At 41.6% G+C, this 21,758-nt stretch overlaps 1 protein-coding gene across 1 annotated transcript in view; it reads right to left on the bottom strand.

Annotated features, from left to right (window-relative positions):
- Positions 1–21,758, bottom strand: part of POLR1B (RNA polymerase I subunit B) — a 40,613-nt gene that overhangs the window by 13,840 nt on the left and 5,015 nt on the right. The window contains exons 3-12 of the mRNA XM_077486120.1: positions 20,013–20,159; positions 18,685–18,817; positions 13,929–14,065; positions 8,804–9,027; positions 7,607–7,778; positions 6,899–7,070; positions 5,341–5,622; positions 4,379–4,512; positions 3,351–3,521; positions 362–518 (exon numbers count right to left, since the gene is read on the bottom strand). Of these exons, the coding sequence (XP_077342246.1) occupies positions 362–518; positions 3,351–3,521; positions 4,379–4,512; positions 5,341–5,622; positions 6,899–7,070; positions 7,607–7,778; positions 8,804–9,027; positions 13,929–14,065; positions 18,685–18,817; positions 20,013–20,159 (1,729 nt within the window). The remainder of the gene's footprint in view (positions 1–361; positions 519–3,350; positions 3,522–4,378; positions 4,513–5,340; positions 5,623–6,898; positions 7,071–7,606; positions 7,779–8,803; positions 9,028–13,928; positions 14,066–18,684; positions 18,818–20,012; positions 20,160–21,758) is intronic.

Here is a 21,758-nt window from a genome sequence, read left to right as displayed (position 1 = left end):
TATGCACTGAGTAAACGTATATTTCCATGCATTTAGGTGCATTGTGTTAAAATGCATACATGTAGCGTTTTAACGCAACACAATACACATAAGAACAATGTGCCACACTTCGCAGAAAGCAGATCCATGTGGGAGTGGCGAGTTTGCATTCCTCAGCTTTCTGATTGGAACTATAAAAGACACCTTGTCCATAAAATATATGTCACGTTTTGGATTGTTTAACGGTATCAACAATTGTACTAAAATGTATTGTGTAAAAGAGAAATGAAACTGCATATCAAATGCACTTTTTGCTTATAGGGTTGCAGACGACTGTACAATTTTGTTTTCTAATCCACATACAAACAAAAATAACCCCTACCCATCTGGCACTGGTACATGTTCCTGGGGCTCTGGTTGTGGTCAGAGAAGGGAATGAAGTTAGCTACCACACTCATCAGACTGTGTGGAAAGAGCTCCTGATGAGTGGTGACACCAGAGACAATTTCGCTTTCATATATCGCTATGTTCAAAAAGACCTGAAAAAAAATCAATAAATACACCACACATGTCAAGTTGAGATTAAAGCAGTTTTATGAGACTCAAAAAGCAAGCATTTATTAATTTGCAGTTTACCAATCAGCAACTCTGATCTTACCAGCAAGTGTTATTTTTCAACAGAACAAGCTGTCATGCAGATGTAGCAGTTAGAGCCAAACCATTTACTACTGACAAGGTTGCTTACAAATGGTCAGCTTTTAGTTATGTAAAATATTTATCCCAAAAAGGAAAATAAATAAAATGAATAAATAATAAATACAAATTCCTGCAAATGTTTATAAAAGTGTTAGCTGGAGTTTGGCTTCAATTTGTTAGTGCATTTAAATTTGCTAGTCCAGTCCTCAAAATTTGCATTTGAAGTGAAAATTTGCTGGGGGCGAGTAGAGAGGGAGCGCGGAGAGCAGATGAGTGACACAGTGTCCAGCTGCCTGAAAGATAGGAGTGATGCTTCCGTCACTCCTATCATTACGAGCACCATACAGTGCAGGCTCCGTTGGTTGCTGGAGGATTTACTCACCCTCCCTCCAGCTTTGAGACTGGCAGTTTCAGGTTCTGGCTGCTTGTCGTGTGGGCGGGATGGGGATGCAGCAATCTTCTGAGATCCCTCCCACCTGCCTGAATAGTCCGCCTGCTGACCCGCCCACTTGCCTCTCCATCTGTCTGAACAGCCCGCCTGTTTATCCACCCATCAACCTGCCTGCCCTCCTGAAAGAAGGAGATGTGAACTTATAAGCAGCAAGTGTGCTTAGGTAAGCTCAGCTAACTACTTGTTTCTTTGTTCTGGCTCCCTGTCCAGCACCATAGCGTTAAGGCAATGGGACTAGAAATGGCTGAAATTGAGGAAGGGGTTAGCATTGCCATGTCCACCAATGCAGGCGGGGGGTGTGAGGTCAGTGGTAGTGAAAGTTAACCACCTCCCCCCACATTGGGGGTCATGGGAAGGGTTACAGTTCAATGCCACTAATCACCAATGTAGGAGAGGGAGGATATTATTACTGTCACCTGTGCTAGCGGTTATTGATGCATCCTCCGATACCTCCGTCTGAGTTTATTATGGCGTCTGGCACCAGTGCTGGGGCTTTTTATTCATCCGCTGACATCAATGCTAAGGGTTATCACCACAGCCTCAGATACCTGTTTTGGAGCTTATTATAATGTTCACGGACACCAATGCTGGGGGTTATAGTTAAGCTGTAATTTAATTTGGGTTTAGGGGAGGAGCAGGGTAGGGGTTGGGCGGGGTAACCTGTGGCAAGTAACTCTTAAGGCCCGGCTAGTAGCTCAGGACTTGAAATTTTGAGCCCTGTGCTAATCCATCTAACACAACCCTCTCCCCAAACTGACGATTCTGTTCAAAATGTGCCTCTTTGCTTCATCCACAGTGTAGGCACTCTAATACAGAGAGGTGTTAGTGGCAGAACCACCAGGTGAAAGCAGAAGGGAAAAAAAAAAAAAAAAAAAATGCAGACACTGCATCTTAAGAGTCTTAAAGCAGAGTTCCACACATTTAAAAGTCTGCAGCTACAAAAAGTATAGCTGCTGACTTAACACTCACCTGTGCCACGGTCCAGCGATGTGGGCGCACGAAGCCTCGCTCCTCTCCACCTCCCCTCCGCCAGCATTCTGTGGGCACCCAGCCAGCGAGCTGCGTATGGTCACACAATATTCTGTATCTTTATTTTTACCACTTTAAATTACATTTACACCAAACAAACAGCAGTTTATGTATTCCTACAATAAAAAATATGATATAGAAATATATATATATATATTATCATATTTTTTATTGTAGGAATACATAAACTGCTCTTTGTGTTTGGTGTTAATGTAATTAAAGTGGTAAAAATAGCTATATATATTTCGAAAGCCCCATTTGAATACATTTTCTCTGCCAAAGGGGAAAAGTGAACATTGAGGCCATTTTTTTTCCAGGTCAGATGTTCTTCAGTCATAAAAAGTAGTGTGAATCAAGGAATTCCTTGTGTTAACTTCTCAGGAAAAATAGCAAATTATAGCCACTTAATAGAGTTTATGATCATAGGAAATAAAATACTTGCTATGATCATCTGCTCCATCTAGTGGCCATAATGCAATATTTTCCTGATTAACGCTATTTTTATTAAATAAGAATCTCCAACCTGAAGATAAAGAGAAGGTAAGTAACATTTGTTATTTCAACATTCACAACGAATGAATGTAAATGCCATTTAGCAGGATGGGTCTTAAAAGCAGAACAGTACCCATACTTATTCTTTACGCAGTCTCTAAATGTTTTTTGTACGTATAAATACGCTCTCTCCTTCTCCAAGTAATCAATCTTATCAGTGCTGTGTTCTGGTAGGTAGTAGAGCAATAATCAAGAGCAGTGGGATGAGCTGTGTGAGTGCAATAGATTTTAATATTGGCATGTCAGTTTGTGGTAATGGAGGGACTGGTTGTGAGTGTGATAGACTTAACTGGCTGGTTAAAGAATACAGTGCTAAGATATGCAATTGTATACATAGCCAATATAAAAGCTCTAGCACAGATGCTGAGACTTAGCCCATGAAGTATAATGGAGCCTCAGTGATGTTTGAACAAAGTCAGCACTTATATGTTAAGAAAGGAAGATGAAGACACTGTAATGAGGAGTACTGTACCAATTACCTTCAAATGTTACACATCACATAACATGCACTATACATGAAAAATATAACTAGGCAAGGTACGCTTGTAGTAGCGTTTTCTATCACATCTGTCACCACTTTTGCTTTGGTATATCCACGGAAATTGCAGTGCCTGAAACCTCGGAGGGACTAAAACCAACATACCTGCTCTAATGTTCCTATAAGCTCTTCTTTCCCAACAGCTAGATTCCTGACAGGACGAACCATTCTACAAGGAGTGGTGAAGATAAAAAGTCCAGGATACAGACTGGCCTTCCCAGTCATTGGAATCAACACTATTTCTGTCCAGGGTGGAATCTTTTTTTCCTGCGTTACCTATTATTGAAACAAAATGAAGCAAAGCTGTGATAAATAGCGCAAAGACCATCATTTACTATCAATTAAAAAACGGACTGTTCACATTTCATGGTAAACAAATAAGACATCATTAAAACAGGTATACAAAAATGTTTTATTTGCGTCTTGAGTAATTAACTCTTCATATCTTTCTTAGGTACACCTGTCAAGAGAAAAATTTGTGGACTGCCAATGCTTCCAACTTGTACATGTGTGAGATGTCTGGCTTCAATATTTCTTTATGACAGAACAAGCCTGCAGTCAGAAGTTTACAGTTGAACTTGTTCCAGGTCTGACTTTGGGCATCAGTATAATGTATAAAAAATATTTATATATAAAACAAGAATTTTCAGAAGGAAAGATCAGCAGTTGTTTGCCTAAGGTTAAAGAGGATCTCCACATTTCCTGTCCCTTAAAAATAAATAAACATATTACATTCGCTCTAAGAACTGTATTCCATTTAGGCAGAGCGGATCAAAGATAGTTGGGTGTAAATGGAGAGCAGAGTCGGTTTACTTAAAGCCACCCACAGGAGCAGAGCAGGCACGGTACTTGTCCACGCTGCAGAAACACAGCAGACACTAATAAGTCATCAGTCCACTCTGCTCCAATCAGCAAGCGATCTGTGAGTTGAACCCCTGCTGTTCTGAACACAATCTGCCCAGTGTGAAAAGGGCCTTACTAACAACTTTGGCAGTATGGTGGTAATATAAACTATTACCTAAATAACGAATGATACCGCCCATAACAAAAAATAAATAAAAAAACATTCTAAATTAGCAGTTCAAAAAACAGGCACACTGAGTGCAAAGAACAAGGAAAAATAAATAAAATACCTTAAAGGTTCTTAGAGCACTGACAAGATTTGGAGCCAAGTCTTTATCTATCCAGCCCACCATGGCACCATCCAGCATAACCTGATAGCAATCTGCTAAGGACCTGCCTGGAATTCCATCAACTGGAGTGACACCTAAAAAAAGAAAGATTAAAGTATAATTAAATACAAATTTTGTCTTGGTACAGCATCGCAAGACTGCGCAATTATCAGTGAAAATCTAAGTAAACCCCCCCTATTTTCATCTTTGGCTCTGTTTAATCTACATCTGCCATGATGCTACACATGTGATCAGTGATGACAGCATTTCTCAACTCCAGTCCTCAAAGCACCCCAACAGGTCATGTTTTCAGGATTTTCCTCAGATGAAACAGCTGTGGTAATTACTAAAGTAGTGAAACTGATCAAATCACCTGTGCAAAATAATGGAAAGCCTGAAAACATGACCTGTTGGAGCACCTTGAGGACTGGAGTTGAGAAACGCCGAGTTAGGACACAGCCATTGGATGGTTTGACAGCTTGGTTGAGAGCACAACCAATGGGAGTGTGTGCCAGAAATTAAACCGTTTTATGGATTGGTTTACTTCCGCTTTAAAGTGGCGGTGCCGTTTTACAAAAAAAAAAAAAAATGGCCTGGTCATTAAGTGGATATGGATAGATAGATAAAATTATATACATACACACACATATACATATATATATACATATATATATACATATATATATATATATATATATATATATATATATATATATATATATATATATATATATATATATATATATATATATATATATATATAGACACACACACAGTGTTCCGACAGCAGGATGCAAACTTCCATTACTGAAAACCAAGTCGAGCTGCGTGCTGCTCAGCCATTCAGAGAAAGCTTTGTATGCAAACATTCAATAAAATCAGATACCTTCACAAAACAGGATAGCAAACAAACGGATACTCACCTAATGTGCATAGCAAAACCTGCACATGAGCATTGATTGAGGTCTGCGTCACAATTTCACACGTCACAGTCATGTGATTCATTAGCCCACAGGGCTCGCCATCAGGTGTGTGTACCGGACATAGAAAACCCCAAGATTCTGGTAGAAGACGACGGACAGTTGTGGTTCTCATCTTCGCAAATGCAGCACCTCTGTGCACACAGCGGAAGTGTGAGAGATATCGAATGAAGTTCAACTTGTCTGCAACTACTGCCAGACCAGAAGCCTGGAGCATACCAAGACCTTGGGAAGAAAGAAATAGACAAAAACTTAACCATTACATATAGAAAATGGACAAAAGTCATTATTTTTCATTTAAACAAGTAATGAAATACTCCTCAAGCAAAAAATTTATAAAAAATAAAATAAATAAATAAAAAGTTACATTTGGGTCGTTTGTCCAAGAAGAGATATGAGAAATCACATATATTAGGTTTTAAAAAGCCTGCATGTCAGGTCACCTAGAGCCCAGGTGACAGGTGCACACCGTAGGGTTGGGGGTGCACCGCAAGGCTGTGGACCCTACGGCTGACGGCTGCAGACGGGGGACAGGTCCCACTGGGGTAAGAGCGTAAGATTCCCCGGGGCGCGGAGTCTAAGAGCCAGCTGGTGTTCACCAGAGCTTCGAGTGGTGAAGATGGTCTTGGCTGCAACTGGCTCCAGGTCGCGACCCCCAGCTCACACCCACAGTAGGTAACAGGAGGATAGGGATGGTGAGGGACAAAGCCAAGGTCGGGGCCACAAGCAGAACAGAATAGTCGGGTACACGCCAATAGGTCAGGGTCACAGGCAAGCAGGGATGGTCAGAACACGCCAAGGTTGGTAACGGAAATCAGAAGCTAATACACAAAGGTTGATCAGCAGGATAGGCTAGCAGTGCAAAGGTTAATATAGTGTAGTCTGATAGGGGCTAGGGTGGAGCCATTCCAGAGGAAGGAAATAAAAGCAGTCAGGTGAAGCTCGGCTGGTCTCTAGAAATGAACACATGCAGACAGGTAAGGAGAACAACTCTAATGCATAACCATGACACTGCATTACAACTAGAGGTAGTGCACCTTCCTATTCATGCTCAATAGTTCAAGGGTGAACATCACTATGGCCATGAAAGACCCAAATGCATTTCTCAGGAGGAAGATCAGTGGACTTCAGAATAACATGATTCCTCTGCACAATGTGCAACAACCCCAGATAAAGGTATCCCTTGTAACGATCGTACAGAAAGAAGTACCCCCCCCCTTTACCCCCTATACTTTTATTTGACAGTGCCCCTTAGCCAACATTTTTAAAACATTCAGGAAGCATTACATATAAGTCCAACAATATTATTCTGCTAATTTTGGCAGTATTCTTTAGTGCCATCATGATACATGCAATAGGATGTAGAAACACTTATTGGAAATTTAGATTGATGTGAATATTAAAACGTGTTACCCTATGGAACCCATGGAAATAAAGTAAACATCAAATAAACCCAGTACTGTAGTTTTCAACCAGCCTTCTCTCTACAGACTTAGCTTACCAGTTTTAGAGCGAAGATTTCCAGTAGCCAGCAAATATTCACAGGCTCGTGTCAGATCAGTTGTTCTACCGAATATTTTCATTATGGACTCTGTGTTTAGAACTAGATTGGGTTTCTGAGCTCTCTTGTCCAAGGTGAGTTTGGTAGCAACAAGCCAACCTTCCATTTTTTCCTACATTTGATAAATAAATCACATTACACTAGTTTTAGTTAAAGCCAAAACGGAACATTCAGTTTAAATCAGCTAGATACATTCCAAGTTTATCAGAACAAAAAAGGTGTTACAAATGTTAGTTTATACTTGTGGTTGGAGGCGGTGGAAAACACACATCTGAGCCACATTTTTACTGCACCCCACTGCTTTCTCTAAAACTGCAGCGTTTTATAGAGCTTGGATTATGTGCTAGGTAGATTTTCTATTTAGACATTGGTGCTATCACATGGATATAATGAGAGTCCACAGCTCAGTGGAAGGTACAATTAGAATCAATGCGCTTATACAGAGCCCCCTTTCCTCTTATAAAAGAGACTGATGGGGGAACAAAAGGCAGTTAAGTGTCAGATGCTGTCTGGGGCGGCTTTAAAATGAATCTCTTGCTTTGGCCTGTATAGACACAGGACAGTGCAAAGGCAAAGAGTGATAGAGGTTATATTTTAACAATCCTTTGAACATTGATAAGGTTCCCATTTTAAAACCTACTAACAAACCTTTAAAAACATGAGAAACAGTTGTCCTGCGGTCAAAACCTCATGGGTCATTAAGCTGTCAGGATTTTCCTCCATACACTCTTCCTTAGCAAAAGTGAAAAGCTTTCGAGTCATGTAGCACAGCATGTAGAATTTTTCTAAATTGGATTTAAGGTGTATGCAAATACACTGTCTGGAAAATTAAAATAGAAAAATAATGTTTAGCACAGAAAAAAAATAAAAATAATGAAATGACCACAATTCTTCGGTCACGTGAACTGTCTCAAAGGAAAGAATCAGCTAAATTTGAACCCCTATTCTCCCCTTTGACAAGAGATCATGTGATTAACTTTCTCATTAAATAATTATTATTGGAATGTGATAAAGGTTGCACTGAGGTTTGTATTTACAAAAGGGAATACCTACAGAAATCTCAAAATACTGTATGTGCTCATCCAAAATGTGTTTTCCCATTAATGTAAAAAAGCAACTGTAAGACCCCTTTCACACCACACCGCACCTTGCGTCGGCGGTAAAACGCCGCTATTTTTAGCGGCGTTTTACCGCCGGATTTGCGGCGCATTTTGGCCGCTAGCGGGGCGCTTTTACCCCCGCTAGCGGCCGCGAAAGGGTTAAAACCGCCAGCAATACGCCGCAATAGCGGCGTTTTGCCAGCAGCATTACAGCGCTGCCCCATTGATTTCAATGGGCAGCAGCGGTGGAGGAGCGGTAAACACACCGCTCCAAAGAAGCTGCTGGCAGGACTTTTTTCTGACGTCCTGCCAGCGCACCGCTGTAGTGTGAAAGCCCTCGGGGCTTTCACACTACACACAATGGTGCAGCTTCTTTAGGGCGTTTTGCAGGCGCTATTTCTAACGCTATAGCGCCTGCAAAACGCCCTGGTGTGAAAGGGGTCTAAGACTAAATCCCTGATAGCTGTAATTTCACATCTTTGTCCTCAGCACCACATTAGGACTTTTTCTCACAGGGAGGAGTCAAACAATATGTTGACAGGTAAACCTTGACATACAGTACTTCCATGTATTCTAAAATACATGCTGATCCTAAATTTATTCTGCCCGTTTTATATATAGATCTTTGCAAAGTTTATTTTGGCAGTGCTATATGTACAAATATGAAAATAGAACCTAAACCATAACTATAGAAGAGATGTTCATGGTAAGTGGCAATAGTGCCCTTAAGTCACAAGTATCTTACTCCAGAAGGAAGTCTGCTGCTTGCTCATCAGTATACCAGTCTGGGAGGTAGAACTTGACACGGAATCGCTCTCCAAGATACTTGAGAACTTGTTGCTGACTGTGACAACCTTCCTCCATAACGCCTCTGAGCATCTGGGTCACACAGTCCCTGTAAAAGGAGTTTTCCTCCTTGCCTTTAATCAACTCTGAGAATATCTGATAATCTGAGAAGTTAACAAGCGCCTGGTGGGGAAAAAAAATTAAATAAAAAAGCGAAACAATGTTAAAAATTTAGCTTTAGCTCTTTGATATCCCCTTCCCACATGTATTATTAATTATGGAAAAAAAAAAATGTAAATTGCAATTCTTTATACAATGATCTAAAAAGATAAAAAATAAATAATTATCAAAAACAGCAACAGAATGGTTGCTTGAAATTGGTCACGATTGGTCACGATTATAATGATCATTTAAGCCAACAATGTGAAAACAACCTTTAGCACTCATTATCCAACCGATTTGTACATGATTTAGACAAAACCAATGTGCTCTTTAACGGTCTTCAATCAAGTTTGAACATACACATGAACTATTCTACTTTTGCCATCAAGTTCTGAAATGTACACATCCCTGCCAAATAAGGGCAGGACAGAGTCCCGATTTTACTCAAATTCAAGCCCAATTAGGAAGGAAAAACAGCATAGTGAAACTCAATCTTGTGTTCATTTGGCCCTCTCCTATTAGCATGTGCATCCATAGCACACCTGATTGGCCCGATACCGCCCCTAAGACCACAGTACATGAAATATGACAAGCTAGCTGGAGGCGGACCTCCCAATAACAAAGCCGGGCCAGTGGAATTAGATCCATGGCTGCTAACCATCCCAAGGTGGTCTTTAGGAGAGCCAGAAGCATCAAGAATATTAATGCCCCCACAGCAAGCTGACTGAGCACACAACTGTTTCAAGAACACAACTTTTTACCCCCTCAAGAAAAATGTTTCATTGCAAAAAACACAGTTGTTTGACATGCGTTTTCGTCACCCACGGGCAAAGATTCTTTAAGGACTATCAGGGAAAAAAAAATTATGAAATTAGTGAGTTCCTCCTTATATGCAATTTACTGCATTAGTTGCTCTTGTGGCTTACAATATGTGGGTACGACCATCAGGCCCCTCCATACCCATTTCAGGGAACATAGGCGAAGTGTGGGAAAATGCTTCCCCCTAGGTTTAGTATGTCCAGACGTTAACTTGTCCATCATGGCAAAAGATCCAAGCGTACTTCAGTTATTGACCATTGTTTCCATCTCTGCGTCCCTAGCCGAGGGTGAACAGTTCAAGACCCTTTGTGTCAGACATTTTGGATCTTTAAAAATTGGACACTTTGGCCCCTGGCAGTCTGAATAAGAAGCTTTATGTACACACCATTCAATGATGTCTCTGGGACTTTATTCTACACCTCTGTGTTCCAGTTCCCATAGTCATATTTACCTTTGCATCCATGTAAACTGGTTCATATTTTCCAATTATGGAGTGTTTTATCGATTCTTATGAGTTTCTATATTCATCATTTATGATTTATTGGGCATCTATGCTTGCGTTCCAAATGGTGCTCCCTCCGTTGCCTTTGGCCAGTTTCTTCTGGCCCAGCTTTAGTATTGGGAGGTCTATCCCCAGGCTCGCTTACCATGTTTCCTGTAATGTAATAACCCCATGCAGTCAGGCTGACGAGGCATGTATGACTCAAAACCTGACTCCGCATGCCTGAGAAGGGACATCAGGCAGAGGAGGTCCCGGTGTTCGTGGCTGCACTTCCAAGTCCTGTACACTGCAAAAGGAATCCCACAGTGGTGTCACCATCCAACATCGCACCCTCTCTCTCCACGCCTCAGGCCAAGGCTGGATGTGCACCATCTGAGGTTGCTGATCTCGTTTCCATCACAGTCTGATCTACCTGCCTGTTGCATATCATCTATGCAAGTGCATTTTTATCATTACAATACATATTCATGCTTTTATTACTTACTACACTTTGCTGTATTTGCACTATGTTCTCCCTTCCCTGTCTGCATTATAAATCAATGGTGTCATTTGAGTCTTGTCGATCAAAAGTACATGAGTTTCTTATGGAACAGAGTTATGCCTTTCTGTCCCAATAGACTTCCATAAGATGTCTGCAAACACAAATCACCTAGAGGCGATTCAGTTCGCATTGTGCGCTATACAAGTATTTCATTCATTCACAAATAATGCACTTTTTTGCCTAGAAATTAGATTTCAATTAGCTAGAACTGCATGAAAAACCAAAGATGCTGGGGGCATGGCTTGACTGAGCATGGAGTAGGTCCTGCATGCCCAGAGCTCCGTCCATTAATCCTATAAGCTAATCCTCCACTCCAATAGGCATACTTCGCGGGGTGGCCGGCTCCTCTGGGGACCCTCTTCACGCCTCGCCTGCTTTCCGGTGGTCCCATCAGGGCCGCGATCGTCCCGCGCGGCGGCCGCGTTTAGGCAAGTCCCCAGCTGTTTTACAGGTATTTTCTCAAAATTTAAGTGCATGAGTGTTATTACAAGAGGTGATCGTAACAGGTACTTGCCTAAATTGGTTACCTTATACATGGCAGGTTCTAATAACACTCATGTTCTTGGTACTGCATGAATTTCTAGTGGGTGATCCTAAAAGGGGACATCCTAGTGAGGGGTTATTTTTCAGATGCTATACGATGACATCTATAAAATTCCTAACGTGGAATGTGAGGGGCCTGCGAGAGAAAATTAAACGCTTGGCAGCCCTTTCATTCCTAAAGAGGCAGAAAGCAGATGTAGTGGTATTGGTAGAGACGCATATAGAAGGGAGGCTTCAGATGGTCCTCACACTTCGAGTTATGTGAAGTAATTACCGACCCACAGGGCAGATGTGTGTTTCTCCATGCCAAACTATATGGTGAGCAGTTTCTCCTCCTGGCTTTCTACATACCTCCCCCATTCAGTATGACCATGATTATGGAAGGACTCGCCCTTATGACCCGCCACCCCACAATACCAGCGATCTGGATGGGAGACTTTAACACAACTCTGCGGCCAGCACTAGATAGATTACAGACTTCACAGGGGACATACACGACACGGATACCAGACAAAATTTTCTAAACTGATCTCCACTCTCCACTTAATAGACACTTGGCGCTACAAGCTTCCCCTTACAAAGACTTACCCCTGCTTTTCACCTTCCCACAGCTCCATGTCCTGCATTGATTTTATTTTTGTATCCAAAACCCTAACTACTAGAAACTGCCTTTTGCCCAAGACTGTTATCTGATCACAGCCCATATTGGATCTCATTGAGTATTCCCATCGGTAAGCCCCCAAAGCCTTGGCGCTTGAACCCATTCTGGCTGTCCCTATTGCCGGACGATGATGAGCTCCTGAACCTATGAAAGCTATACTTTGCAGAAAACAAACAAACTGCCTCTATTTCAGCAGTTTGGGACTCTTAAAATATACGCGCACATGACCCTCGCCTCCCACATAAATGCAATTAAGACGAAATCCGCAGAGGTCTTTAATAGGGCGGTAGCGGAACTAACCTGCACAGAAAGGGAATATGCCACTAACCCTACCCCAGAGATAGCAGCCCGACTCAAATTGCAATCCAGAGTAGCAACCCAACTTCAGTTTACAAAGGCCAGGCAAAAGCTGTTCTTCACGAAGCAAAAATTCTTTGAGCATGGGGAAAAGGCAGGTAAGCTGCTGGCATATCTGGTCCACAGTGAAGATAGACCCCCCGGTGGTCATCACCCTGCATGGAACAGGGGGACAACAGATCACAGTTCTGCATAGCGTAACAGCTAGATTTAGAGACTTCTTTGCAGACCTGCACAAAACTACAACAGACCCCACTGACCAGAGAACGGCCTTCCTTCATGGCATCACCCTTCCCCAACTGACGACTGACCTTCTTGAGGCTCCCCTCACCACAGACTAAATTGGCTATTGCCAGTTTTGCCAGATCCAAATGCCTCGGACGGCCTCCCAATTGAGTTTTACTCCCGGTTCAGTGAATTTCTTACTCCAAAGCTACTCATGCTATATAACCACCTTTTCGAGACCTTTTCCTTGCCGCCGTCCATGAGAGAAGCAGTAATAGTACTCATTCCCTAACAAGGGAAGGATCCAGGATATCCGGAATCATATTGTCCCATATCCCTACTCCAAGCAGACATTAAAATCCTTGCTAAGGTACCATCACTGAGATTGAACAAAATTATCCTCTCTAATACATGTCGACCAGGCAGGGTTTATGCCAGGTCATAATACATGCTTCAACTTATGCAAGTTGTTTATTAACCTGCAAGCCACGCATAGGGAAGCAGGATCTCGGGTAGTGGTAACCTTAGACACGGCAAAAGTCTATGACTCCATGGAGTGGGTGTACTTATGGAAATGTCTCAAGGGGAATGGCTTTGGCCTTAAATTTATTAAATGGGTGTAACTTCTATACCAGTCACCCACAGCCAGGGTGATGGCAAACAGATGGCCCTCTGAGCAGTTTGACCTCAGCAGAGGCACAAGGCAGGGCTGGCCCCTTTCGCTGTTGTACGCCCTGGTAGCTGAGCCATTGGCCATATCCATCCGGGATAATCCAGAAATTAAGGGACTAGGCTCTGGTACTGATTGAGAAAATCAGTATGTACGCGGACGACCCCTTGTTGTACCTGGCCCGGGTCCTTCCTTGCACGTGGCACTACACACAATTGAACAATTTGGGACCTTTTCTGGTTTAAAAATAGGGAGAGATACTACAAATAGACAGTTTCCTACCAACAGAGTCACAAGCCATGCTACCTCTCCAAAGAGTTAGTACCATTAAATACCTTGGGGTACAGGTGTCCAGAATATCAACAGACTATATACATCTAAATACTGAACCCCTTATATCCTATGTGAAAACTAAGCTCAGGATTTGGGCTCGCCCGTCATTCAGGGTTAAAAAAAAAAAAAAAAAAAAAAAAAAAAAAAAGGGGGGATGCTGAGATCAAGTGCGAGTGGGGCCCTGTTGAAAGATTTCAGTCACACATCTCTCTTCACAGTATAAGTAAGCTGAGATATAAAAAGTAAACAATTTTGTTTCAGAAAAACTTACCTTCAGCGCAAAGCCAAGAGGAATGAAGAAGAGTTCTTTTTGATAGATGAAATTCACCATTATAGAGCCATTCTCTAAATAATGTAGGTTCATATTCACAGCTGTGTGTTCATCTCTGACACAACGCACTGATATACCTAATGGGAAAAATAAAAAAAATAAAAATAAAAGGGGAAGTGGAAGAGGTTCATAAGCTGGTAACGTAATTTACAGGAATCTTCAAGGACAGCACAAGAGGCTCTGCCTACCTAAATAGGCAACACATCACCAATCAATATAAAGCACAGTCACTTAGGTATTGATCAACAATCAACAGCAATTAATGGAACATCATAACACAATGCAACACACAACATAGGGCAGGAATATGTTGTTCTGGAAGATTCATGAAAATGGAGTTACCAACTCAATTTTCCCCAATCACTTTCCAGGAGTGGACAAGCCAGAAATAAACCTATTAGGCTGCATTTACTATCAGAATATTTTAAACACGCTTTTTTGTGTTACACACATAGGATTTTAATGGGCTGCTATATGGGTGGCAAAGTAGCTTAAGGAGCTTTTATCCGAGTTCTGGTTCGAGCGTTTTAGTTTATTGTGCGTATTTGAGTGCAGTAAAACGAGCATCTGTTTGACGTGTTTGGGGTGCCATTGCATGGAACCACAAACACAGCATGCAAATTTAGCGTTTTGAAAGGGCACTTGCTAAACACACAGGTGTGAATAGAGTCTTCAGGTGGGGCTACTGCTTGCAGGAACTACAAGGCTTAGGCCTGACAGAAGAGTAGGGCAATCTGGATGTGTCTAGCCCCTGTATGAAAATTGGACCAAGTGGCAGCTCTGTAGAGTTGTTTATGCAACCCGCTGTTTCTCATCTGTGCTGAAGTCAAAGACCTGTAAAATGAACCCAAACCTCTGATAGCTAAACCACAATAATAAATTTCTATTAAAATTCTTGATGTGGCCAAAAATCTAATAGCAGCAGTCTTTGTCCAACAATGTACAGAAGTTAATATATGAGCCATATTTAAATATACAGAGGCCTAGCATACTGCAGAAGCATGAGATCAGACTTGTGTGTACATCTAATACATATCCAACAATCTGCAAAATGTATGCAAATGAGACAATAGCTAATGGCTACCAGTTATGCATCTTTCCAGAGGAGAAACTCAGGAGGATTTTTACCTTACTACCAGCGATGTGCAAGAAAGCACTGGCTTCCACTGCTGGCATTCAGAGGCAGGGATGAGAGGGGGATAGGGCCAAGCCCTGCTCTGTGTCTTATGAACAGAGAAGAGAACTTGGAAACGAGTGCCCCCATAGCAAGTGGCTTGGTATGGGGGCACTCAGCCAGGGGGATATGGAGACAGGAAGGCAGGTGGGGACCCCAGAAGAGGATAATGGCTGCTCTGTGCAAAACCAAGTATGGAATGTTTGTTATTTTAATAAAATAAAAAACAAGCTTTACATGCATTTTAAGCAGACCAACTAGGGTGAATATTAGCTACTAGTAGCCCATAATAGCTCCAGCTTTAGTCCCTAGACCTGAACATAGCCAACAGTAGTAGCTGGAATACAAGCAAATAAGATCCATAATAATAAGACATATAGAATTGGTGTAGATACAGCTACCCAATACATTGCAGTACAGGAGTAACCATCTAGCCCACAATCGGATGAGAGATGGTCAAAGCCTCCCAAGCTCATAAAAAGGTGGGCAAGTGCCTAAAAGCTAGCAGAAAAAGTCCTCATTTAATTACAGCATACAGCCCTAGGCCCTCACCACAGAAAAAAAAAAAAAGAAAAAAAAAAAGAAAAAAGGGAGAGAGTGTTAAGAGTACTAGAGTAAAATACAATTAAAATAAAGTAGACCCTAGTACCCATGCACATGGTGTAAAATAAATGTAGGAAAGTGTTAAAGCTGAATTCCAAGTATGGATATTTTCACAGTTACTGTGGTGCATCTATGAATATACCACACCTGGCCGATTTCCCTGGAGCCTGAAAATCACTGTAGTAGGAACTGCTACTCCAGTGATCTTAACTGTCTTCCGGGCTGGGTAGCTGCCCTACTGCTTAGGCAGTGGTGCCAATTATATAAGGTTTTGCATTTTCATAATTGATTCAAAGCATTCGCCGATAAGATGAGGTGGCGATTTTGATGTCACCGCCCTGCCCATTTTACCCAGTCAGAGAACAGTGTACATTCATTGATAAAATGCAAAGATTTCTCTGAATGGCACCATGCTGGGCAGGTGATCTCTTGTTGCAGCTTTTTGGCAGGGGACCCAGAAGTTCGTGGAGATCACTGTAGTAGTGGTGCCTATTATAGTGATTTCCAGCTTTCATGGGGAGGGTAAAATCAGCTAGGTATATGCATAGTTACATAGGTCCAAAATAAATACCCATACCTAGAATTTATCTTGTGTGCCATGCCCATGGTGGACCAGAAAACACACTGCATTCAATTTCTTCTCTTGTAAAAGACACGCAGATTTGTAGCAGCTTGCATGACAGAATAAGACTGTGGTGTAGCACTGCTGACCAGAGGAAGTCTGCTGGTAATGTCCAGGTCTGCTTAATGGTCCATCCACCACCCGTTTGAGCTCTCCCTTGTGTCTGTTGGCGTAAGGGTGTTCCCATTCAACCAATATATTGCTTTCCATTCAGGAAGACCTACAGTGTATTAGGCCGCATTCTGACCTAGCCCACGCACTGAAATGCATCACCTGACTTGAAGGACAAGCATCACCTGTCGCTATACTTCTCTACCCGGACATCCAGGGAGAAGGAGTATGGACCTGCTTCAGCCATGCGAACTCCCTTCAACACCCAGGGATGCTATTGGCCTTAGCTCATTCAGAGTACATGAAGGGCTCAGCTGGCCACCAAGGGCTCCTCCTTACCCCACACTTCCTGATGCAATACAGTAGAGGACTCTGAGTCTGACTAAAATTAAAGAAAATAAAAGGCTTCACTAGAGCCTCTGCACCAATGAGGATAGTTGCGTCTCCTCAGTCAGAGAAGAGGCCTTGGGGAAAAGAGAAGGTCCCACAACTAGGATACTAACAAAAGTAAGTCCTAGCCAAGAAAAGACCACTGTCCCTGAAATCATGAGGCAGCATATACTCAAAGTCCATGTAACTAATATAAAAGGACCGGAGGGAAAACAAAGTGTTGCTGTTAGGTCAGAGGAAATGCAAATAACTACAACTATGTTCTTTTTATTGAATGTGGATAATGGGTGTCCTGTTTTAGGTAGACGGAGCCTCTTTCCCCCCCCCCCCCCACAGTCCTGGGAGATTGTATCGGGAACTTTTCCCTAACAAACACATTAAAAGGTTCTTTAAAGTTTAGTTAATATTCTTTATCCAACTGATGTGTGGATCAGTCACAACACACATTAATACAGCCGGATTTTACCTCATGTGAATCCTTTCTAGCATGTTCATCTAATTTCTTAATAGTACTTTATGAACTAAACTTCCCGGTAGTTCGTTAAATTCTATTAGTTTGTCCAGCTCAGTAGATAACAAAGGAGTAGTCTACTAAAAGGACTACACTTTAAGGGTGCACTCAAACCAGGCCAGTGTGGTACCGTGCTTTTATTTTGATTGGCACCCCAACACACAATGGGGTGAATTTATAAAATGTATCTGAGACAAGATCTGTCTCAACTGGTGCCAATAAAAACAAACATTCAAGTGCTAAACACGCCTAACACTTAATCATGTTTAAATACTTGCTTACTGGGCACTTAAACCTCCTCCTGTCCAGACCAATTTTCAGCGCTGTCGCACTTTGAATGACAAATTGCGCGGTCATACAACACTGTACCCAAATTCAATTTTTTATAATTTTTCCCACAAATGGAGCTTTTTTTAGTGATATTTGATCACCTCTGTATTTTTATTTTTTGTTAAAAACATTTTTTTATATTTTGTTATAAAATTATGCAAACAGGTAATTTTTATCCTTCATTGATGTATGCTGATGAGGCGGCAGTGATGGGCATTGATTGCTTACACTGATAGGCAGCACTGCTAGGTGACACCGATTGGCACCACTGGCAAGTGACAATGACAGGTGGCACTGAATGGCCCCACTGGCAAGTGACAATGACCTGTGCCATTCAGTGTCACCTGTCATTGTCACCTGCCAGTGGGGCCAGTGTCACCTAGGAGGCAGATGTGCCTCCTTCCTCTTCGGGACCTATGTCCCTTTAACATAAGTCAGTGATCGGCTTTTTTTCTCCTGATAAGGGGCCGGAATCGGTGATTAGCAGAGTCTCGAGACTCGGTGATCACAGGATGCCTGCACAGGGGAGGACATCCTATAACGGCCTCCCGGAAATTGAGGTCTGCTCTGTAGAGGTCATTCGGCTATGGCCTCGACCTCAAGTGGTTAAATGCAGCAAGCGTTTTTTTTGGGGGGGGGGGGGAAATAAACCTCCAGACTCCACTTCTGAACACCCAAGAACTGTTTTTTCCTTTCTGTCTCTAAATGCCCATGTGGGCATGGACACATAGGCCAACATAAAAAGGTTTAGAGACAGAAATAAATAAAAAATAAATGGTGCTTTTGATGCCCAGCGTGCATGAGGCCAAAAGTTTCTACCACTTTTCATTAATTCTCTTCAGGTGCATTGCAGCTTGTGCTGCATGGTCATGATGTTAATAAAATTATGCTAGTAATCTAGTCAGAATACACACAGACACACACACACAGTGAAAAATGAAAGAAAAATAATTACCATATTGGGTATAACCGGGACCTCTACTTTTCCACTTGGGGCGAATCATTGCAATAGGAAAATTCCTTCTTGGCATAATTAGCATCCGAATCACCTTTTCTATACCATTGATTATAAAATAGCCACCCATTTCCTATGAAAATAGAGAAGACAATTCACACTGCATAAATTACCTTTGATGTATGCAACAATGATATACCAGTGCAAGAAAACAAGTGTAGAACCTCATCGGTTAGAACTTTCTTACGTTTTCTCACATTACCAGCTAACATCTGATTGATGCTTGCATTTTGGAACATGCCTGTTAGGTTTACAGTTGCAGATTCCGGAATAAAAGCAGGCAATTGAGCCTGATACCGATAACGAAAATGACAGTTTAAAAAAAAAAAAAAAAAAAAATATAATAATAATAATAATAATAATAATAATAATAATAATAATAATAATAATAATAATAATAATAATAATAATAATAATAATAATAATAATAATAATAATAATAATAATAATAATAATAATAATATATATATATATATATATATATATATATATATATATAGTAATTGTATTAGATTCAAATTTTTAATTATCAGATAAAATTAATATTAAATTTTTTAATCTCTTGTATCAGGTCTTTGATCTCTTACTTAAACACACTGCTAATAGTATTAGCAAAATTTCCATTTAGTGCACCTCTAGCAGACATGGTACAAGAGATCAATGCAGCCTTACCAGTGCCCGACACATGCAGACTCAACAGTAGCCTCACCAGTGCCCATCATATGCAGCCTGCCAGTGCGCAGCAGTATTACCAGTGCTCAGCAGCATGCAAGTACCTGTCATATGCAGCCCCACCAGTGCCCGTATCAGCGGCAATCTCCGTGTGTGACATGGAGCTGGATTTGAATTGCCCAGGCTGCACTAACAATGTCAGTCTCCTGTAATCACCTCACACTGATTCAATGTCCCACCATTGGATCAGTGTGCCATCTATCACAGCTCTGTGAAACACAGAGATCGTGGCGAGGGGAGGGAGGAAGGAGTGGAGGACTGGGTGTGCCAGGATGACACTCCCACAATGGGCGACACCCGGGACGACCCCTTTCAGTATCGGCTATTTTTTTCATTCGGCCGAATGAAAAAAAAATGGGTTTCGGCTGACAAAGTTTCAGTGCACCTCCATGTAATACACAAGGTTGTGCTGCAGCATTTACAAGATATTTTGGCACTGCACCCCCTTGTCAAACAACTTTTTTGGAGGTGCAGCAATGTTAATAGCAGATCTAAATACAGCCTGAAGAAGTTGTTGTCCAAGATTATACCCTTACCTGCTCCTCCTCATGATGCTTCACAAGCTGCTTTGGTGAAAGGCCATGTAAGTTACAAAGCTTGGATTTTACCATGATGGGAACATAGCCAAGGGATTGCTTAATGACACCACTGGGAACATCATTCACAGACCAACTTATATCCACCTGTAATAGCAATATAAAATACATTTTAAACAACCATCCCATTAGAACATTTTAGGTTGTCCTTTGTTGAAAAAAAATTAAATTAAAAAAAAAGCGTTAATATGTTTCTACATTTACCACACACAAATTTGCTTTATGTGCTCTGCCTATCAGTACACAGTATGAGCCAGACCATCACTAGAACAAGGAGGCATAAAAACAGCAATTTTCAGCTTTTGGGGCATACCAAAAGCTGCGGGTACCTAGCTCCCGCTTCCTGCTCTCATCGCCTAGGCGACGACTCCTCTTCTCTTCCCCTCCCTCTCTGCAATCTGGGACATATCAGTTTGTCTGGCCACTAAGAGCACAATGCGCACCCGGCTGTGAAGCTGGAAGCAGTCACAGCCGGGTGCCCACACTTGCAATGCTGGCGCCGCAGAGAGGAGCGAAGCTTCAGGCAGCCGCATCGCTGGACAGGCGAGTGTGTTTATTAAAAGTCAGCAGCTACACTTTTTGTAGCTGCTGACTTTTAATAAACTTACAAATGAGTGGAACTCCACTTTAATGATAGGTTAGGGTTGCAGTGTGCCCCGTTCAAAGCATTAAAGTGTTACTAAATACACAACAGTAAAATCAGTCTGTATATGCAGAAAAGCATGCATGCTTAAAGTCACTGTGTTCCACGGAGGTTAATCCTATACGTTTTGTAAAAAGGTTGTTTGATCCTATCCTCTGATCCTCCCCTTCTTTTACTGACCGCAATCTATCTGCTGATAGAAGAGCCATGGGGGCACTCCTAGTTTGGTGTGTATTGCTAGAGGTTATTTTTTTTTTTTTTTTTTTTGGAGGGTGCATGTGATCAGCACAGGGCCAATCAGCACTGTCCAGACAGAGGGTCAATGGTCACACAGCCTCATAGGACAGTCAGAGGAGAATGAAAACTCCTCCTTCAGGTGTTGACCAGTGTTTGTCTGGGCGCTGAGAGGTCACAAGACTGCTTATTTAAAAAAGGTATTTAAGCAGCTTATATGTACTTACATAAAAGCATTCCCGTATTCTTTGTACTGTTGGAGACCAGATATAGTAAATGCAGGCTCCTGGGTTTAGTAACATTTTAAGGCTTTCCCTCCACTTTAGGAGCTATTAGAAAGCAAATCTCTAGATAGTATCTGGTCCCAACTGAGATTGTATGTTTCGGAATACTCCTCTACCTACGTCTACAATTGCGGCAATCCAAGAACCTATTTGGCGAGTATGCCCAATTGTCAAGTATTTTAGACCAAAATCTTTCATATAATTTTGGTGCCAAAGAGAAACCAGGAAAATCAGTAACAGGTAATCATTAATCACTTATAAAATATACATTTGGTTGGTTCATGAATAAAAAAATAAAAAACAAGAAGGAAGCATATTACAGTTAAACTAATTAGACAAAGCATAATTACAAAAAAAAATAAAAAAATTTTTTAAAAATAATATCTCATCTAGCCCATGTACTAAAGCTTAACCACCTTTAGATTGCATTAGAGGCATCTATGACACTACAACCTAGGGGGAATTTACCAATGTTGACTCTGGCCTGTGCACGGTGGAGGAAAGCCAAGCGTATAGACTTGGAGA

This window comes from Lithobates pipiens, unplaced genomic scaffold (assembly GCF_037356315.1).
Source record: "Lithobates pipiens isolate NorthernLeopardFrog02 unplaced genomic scaffold, aLitPip1_a1.2 Scaffold_18, whole genome shotgun sequence".
Lineage (NCBI taxonomy): Eukaryota > Metazoa > Chordata > Amphibia > Anura > Ranidae > Lithobates > Lithobates pipiens.
Note: the sequence above shows the minus strand (reverse complement) of the source record. Positions and strands in the feature narration are given on the sequence as shown.